Source organism: Myotis davidii, unplaced genomic scaffold, assembly GCF_000327345.1.
Source record: "Myotis davidii unplaced genomic scaffold, ASM32734v1 scaffold1593, whole genome shotgun sequence".
NCBI lineage: Eukaryota > Metazoa > Chordata > Mammalia > Chiroptera > Vespertilionidae > Myotis > Myotis davidii.
In genome coordinates, this window is record NW_006284711.1 from 226,414 (window position 1) to 232,529 (window position 6,116).

At 40.6% G+C, this 6,116-nt stretch overlaps 1 protein-coding gene across 1 annotated transcript in view; it reads left to right on the forward strand.

Moving 5' to 3' along the window:
* The window catches only part of ZNF394 (zinc finger protein 394), a 29,539-nt gene extending 25,025 nt beyond the window's left edge, over nt 1–4,514 (forward strand). The window contains exon 3 of the mRNA XM_015557389.1: nt 3,424–4,514. Within this exon, the coding sequence (XP_015412875.1) occupies nt 3,424–4,502 (1,079 nt within the window). The 3' untranslated portion in view covers nt 4,503–4,514. The remainder of the gene's footprint in view (nt 1–3,423) is intronic.
* The last annotated feature ends 1,602 nt before the right edge of the window (nt 4,515–6,116 follow it).

Genomic DNA, 6,116 nt, shown 5'->3' on the forward strand with positions numbered 1-6,116 from the left:
CGACCAGTAGGTTAGCTTGCTGCTGGAGTCCGGCCAATTGGGATTGAGCAAGATGGGCCGGACACACCCTGGAGCCCTCCCACGATCCCCCTCCCCGGGGCCAACCTCCCAAGTCCCTCCTTGGCCCCAAGCATGCACTGGTGGGGTCCCTTGGCCTGGCCTGCACCCTCTTGCAATCTGGGACCCCTTGGGGGATGTCGGAGAGCTGGTTTTGGCCCAATCCCGCAGGCCAGGCCGAGGGACCCCACTGGTGCATGAATTTGTGCATTGGGCCTCTAGTATATTTACTGTATATATTAAAAATAAGTAAATAAAAGGAGAAGGAAAAAAAGATTAAAAATATGAACAACAAAATGGCAATAAAAACATATCTATCAAAATTGAATCTAAAAAAACCCAAAATACTATCTACATTCACCCACATATTGAATAACTTTTCTTTTACAGCTTTTACACTTTCCTTTTACAGTTTTCCCTGGAATTAAAAATGCCTCATTTTGCATGTGCTTACTATTCTAAATACTGAACACTAGTTCACTCACAAGCTTTCTGTTAGAAATGTAAAACTCCTTTCAACATGTTCACATATATCAGATATGCCATCATTTAAGTATCCCCTTGGAGAGATTCCCCTGAGGCTTCCTCTGCTCCAGTGTGAATAGGCTTATTCTCCAGACCTGTTATCCAGCTGTTGTCTTAGACCAGTGATAGCAAACCTATGACATGCGTCTCAGAGGTGACACGCGAACTCCTTTTTTTGGTTGATTTTTCTTTGTTAAATGGCATTTAAATATCAAAAATATAAATCTTTGTTTTACTATGGTTGCAAATATCAAAAAATTTCTATATGTGACACGGCACCAGAGTTAAGTTTGGGTTTTCAAAATACTGACACGGTGAGCTCAAAAGGTTCGCTATCGCTGTCCTAGACTCTCCTTCACTATCACCCAGGGAATTCCTTTTTTCCCCCCTGGATCCCATATAATTTTCTTTTATTTTTTTTATTTTTTAATAAATCTTTATTCTTCAGATTATTACAGTTGTTCCTCTTTTTCCCCTCCATAGCTCCCCTCCCCTCAGTTCCTCCCCCCCCCTCTCCCCTTCCCACCCCCCCACCCACTGTCCTCATCCATAGGTATACGATTTTTGTCCAGTCTCTTCCCACACCCCCCATACCTCTTTCCCCCCGCCATATAATTTTCTTCCTTCGTTTTACCCCCTTGATTTGATGGAGAACTCTTCTAGTGTGTTCCAGAGAACATATACTTGGGAGCTAAATTTTTTGAAACTTTGTCATTGTAAGAAAATATATTTAGTCCTCTCTTACATTTGTATTATAGTGTGGCTGGATATAACATTCAATATTAGAAATAACATGTTTGAATTTTGAAGACTCAATTTTCTGGCTAACTTGCCATGTTGCTATTGAGAAATCTTATGTCACTGATATTTTATCCTTGGCATACAATCTGTTTGTCCTGTGTAGAAGCCTTTAGAACAGCGGTTCTCAACCTTTGGGTCGTGACCCCTTTGGCGGTCAAACAACCCTTTCACAGGGGTCGCCTAAGACCATCCTGCATATCAGATATTTACATTACGATTCATAACAGTAGCAACATTACAGTTATGAAGTAGCAACAAAAATAATTTTATGCTTGGGTCACAACATGAGGAACTGTATTTAAAGGACCAGAAGGTTGAGAACCATGTGCAGGAGGCAGCTGATCAATGTTTCTCTCTCATTGATGTTTCTAACTCTCTATCTCTCTCCCTTTCTCTCTGTAAAAAATCAATAAAATATATTTAAAAATAAATAAATAAATAAAAAATAAAGGACCAGAAGGTTGAGAACCACTGCTTTAGAAGCTTTATTCCTGCTACTATGAAATTTCACAATGGATATGGCTTAATGTGAGGTAGGTTTTTTTCTTCCCATTCATTGTTCTGAGTAGTTGGCAGGCCCTTATAACATAGACACCTATATCTTTGAGTTATGAGAAATTTTCTATAGTATTTTTTTATTTATCTATCTACTTATTTTTGCCTCATTTTTACTATGTTGTTTCCGGGATTTCTTTCATTTGGATGTTGGAACTCATGGACTGATTCTGTCAAGTCCCCTGCTTCCCTTCCTATTTCTTTACCTTTTTTTTTTTTTCTAATATATTTTATTGATTTTTTTACAGAGAGGAGGGGAGAGAGATAGAGAGTCAGAAACATCGATGAGAGAGAAACATCGATCAGCCGCCTCCTGTACATCCCCCACTGGGGATGTGCCCGCAACCCAGGTACATGCCCTTGACCGGAATCGAACCCGGGACCCTTCAGTCCGCAGGCCGACACTCTATCCACTGAGCCAAACCGTTTCGGCCTATTTCTTTACCTTTTATTTCGCTTTCTAGGAGATCTCCTTAGCTTTATTTTCCAACAAATATTTCAACAAGAGATTATTCAACAAATATTTTATTGAGTATCTGCAGTAAACCAAGTGTTATTGTAGATGGGGATACAATAGGGAATAAGCCTATGAAATTCCTGCCATAAAAATTTTTGCCCTTGCCCCAGCCAGGTGGCTCAGTTGGTTGAAGCATCATCCTGTACACCAAAGAGGTTGCAGTTAATCCCTGGTAGGGGCTGATAATGGGAGGCAACTGATCAATGTTTCTCTCCCTTCCTCTCTAAAAATCAATAAACATATCCTCAGGTGAGGATTTAAAAAATTTTTTTTCTGCCCTTTCTGCCTGGAAAACATAAGCTTTGGAGCCAGTAGTTTGAGCTTGAGGAGAGGACAGTACATTGGGTTTTTACCAATTAGTGTGTTAGTTTTCACTTGATTGTCCTGATATGCTAATGGTACCTGTCACCTGTTCTTTAACTATGCCTGATGTCCCTGATCCAGAATTTATCTAGTCTGGCCTTCTTGGAGAGTAAACTGTAAGAATTCTGAATTGGGGGATGGACTCTGGTGTCTTGACTGTTCATTATAGACTTTCAATCAGTACTAGATATATCTTCCACACAGACTCTGCCTTCAGACATTGGAGGCACCTGGTATGTCTAATACAGTAACTCATCGTGAATAGAATTTCTTTCGCAAACCATCCTTCAGCCATAGGATAAAAGCTATATCACCTCTCTTGACACCCTTCCAAATTTGCCTGTCATAAAATGGTGACTCATAGAACAGTGGAGTGGGGCAGGAGGATAAGAGATGGGATGGTGGGTGCAGGCACAAGTATAAAGACATGGGGTTTGTACAGGAAAATGTGAACATATTTGACAGGTTAACTAAAACAGTTCAACTTCAGGAGTGGTTTCATTGAGATTAAAAAGGTTATTGGTGGGGCTATTTTTCTGCTAGCACTCATTTATTTCACTGTTGCACGGGATGAAATGTCAGCAATTTGTATTTTAATGTTTCAGGTTTGGAAACCAGAACAGAGAACAAAGAGTTAATTCCAAAGCAAGAAATTCTAGAAGTAGAGCCACAGATGCAGCTACAAGAAAGATCCCAGGGGAATGCTTCCCTGTTGTCCAAATGTGGTGACACCCATGAGGAGATGGTAGAAAAGCACTCAAGAAACCCTTTATTCCTGAAACTTGAAAATTCTCCTGAGGAGCAAAGACTTACCAGCATCTCAGATCTCCAGAATGTACCCACAGAAGAGGGAGACTCCAAAAATAATGAAATTGGGAATAGTGCCAGAAGTTCCAACTGGGTTCTTTGTCAGCCTGGCCTGACAGCAGAGAGGTCTGTTAGTGGTGCTGAACATGGCAACAGGTGCAAACAGAGTTTAAATATAATGAAACTTCAAGTGGTGAAACCTCACAAATCTATTGACAATGTGGAAAATTTCCATACTCCAGGCGTTTTTCAGACCCAGAGGCAGCTCCATGAAGAAAGACCTTATAAATGTGATAACTGTGGAAAGAGTTTCAAACAGCGTTCTGACCTCTTGAAACACCATAGAATCCACACTGGGGAGAAACCCTATGAATGCAAAGAATGTGGGAAGAGCTTCACTCAGAGTACTGCCTTGGTTAAACACCAGAGGACGCATACAGGGGAAAAGCCATACACATGTCCCAAATGTGGGGACAGCTTCAGACAGAGCTCACATCTCAATCGGCATCAACGAATCCACATTGGAGAGAAACACTATAAATGTTCTGAATGTGGGGAGACCTGCCGTATTTCCAACCGTTTTAAACATCAGAGAATCCATAAAGGGGAAAGACCCTATACATGTGAAGAATGTGAGAAAAGCTTCAAACGGTGCTCTGACCTCTCTAAACATCAGAGAACCCACACCGGGGAGAAGCCTTATGAATGTTCTGTCTGTGGGAAACGCTTCAGTCAGAGTGCGACCCTCATTATACACCAGAGAACTCACACTGGAGAAAGACCTTATAAATGTCTTGAATGTGGGGAAAGCTTTAGACAGAGTCCACACCTTATTCGACACCAAAGGATCCACAGAAATAAAGCCCCATCATTTTGACATGATTCTGCATGAGCTGTTTCCTTTCATTTTATTATTGCCCTGAAACTACATTCTCTGGCTTTTGGTATATTTCAGTCCATCATGGGTCATATTTCCTTGGGCATCACAACTAAGATAGATTCAGTCTGACTTAAATCTCAAGACATATGTTGATAGAATATTGCTATGAAGTAGAAGCATGTAAGTTGGGAACCCCTCTACCAGATGGATCTGTGGAGGAGACTTCTGAAAAGGGTACAACAGTCTGTCCTTGTCTCTCTACCCTTACCTCTGATGCTCTTGGACCAGATCTTCCGCACTCACATTACTTCCCCAAGAATTCATTTTAGTAACTCACAGTTGTCTTTTTACTTAGATGGTAGAGAGGATTTCAAGTACTTTCTCATCTAAGACACCTCATACATTCAGTTCAGTGAATGCAAGAGCCACTCTGTTTTTGACTTTTAAAATATTCAGTTTTGCAGAGTTCCTCTTTCCCACTCTTCCCCTATTGTGTTAAACTGTAGGCACAACTAAAAACTTGGATTAGAGCCTAAATCCATCTTTTTCTCTTTCCAGTCCTGCACACTAGTAACATGCATCGCATCTAAATTCTTTCTGTACATTTTTTTTTAAACTAAAGGGATATAAGCACATTACTGGATATTTGGGAAAACAACAAGGGAGAAAATGACCCATACTTCCACACTTGATCTGTTACTGGCATTTACAGTTAATCATTGAACTACGTGAGGGTTAGGGGTGCCTATACCCTGCACAGTCAAAAAATCCATGTATAACTTTGACTCCCCCCAATATTTAAGTCATCCCTAGATATCCGTGGGGATTGGCTTCAAGATCCCTGCTGACAAAAATCTGCGTATGCTCAGGTCCCGTATATTAAATGATGTAGGAAAATGCATTTAACCCCTTCCCCGGCAGAAACGTGTATACTCGTTTTCACAAAATGTTCTTTTTCAGTCGTCAACGAGTATACTAAGAAAATATGGTAAAAAAATATGGTTTATAGGAAGACGAGTTACAAACTGTTTTCATAACCAGCATCAAAAATACTATATAGAACCAAAATAAAAAAATTAGTCTGAAAAAGAAACGTTTTTAACAAAAAAATTGTTGGGGAAGGGGTTAGTCAGCATTCCATGTTTGCAAATTTCCAACCGCAGGTTGAAAATACTATCTTCCATCTGCAATTGGTTGTATCCATGGATGTGAAACCTGTAGGTACAGAGTGCTGCCTGCATATTTGTTGAAAAAATTTCTGTACAAGTGGATCTTTGCAGTTCAGACTAGTGTTCAAGAGTCAACTGTATTTCCTTCTGATTTTTTTCTGGTAATTTTGTATAATAAAAATTAGTTTTTATATTTTATGTATTTAACATTAGGTATTAAGGATTTTATATGGTTACTAGAGGCTCGGTGCACAAAAATTTGTGCACTTGGGGGGAAGAGAGGGGTCCCTCAGCCTGGCCTGTGCCCTCTCGCAGTCTGGGACCCCTCAGGAGATAACGACCTGCTGGCTTAGGCCTGCTCCCTGGTGGCAGAGGGCAGGCCCAATCCCTAGGTGCAGACCCTGGTCAGGCTCAGAGAAGGGTTTTAAGGTAAAATGAGGTC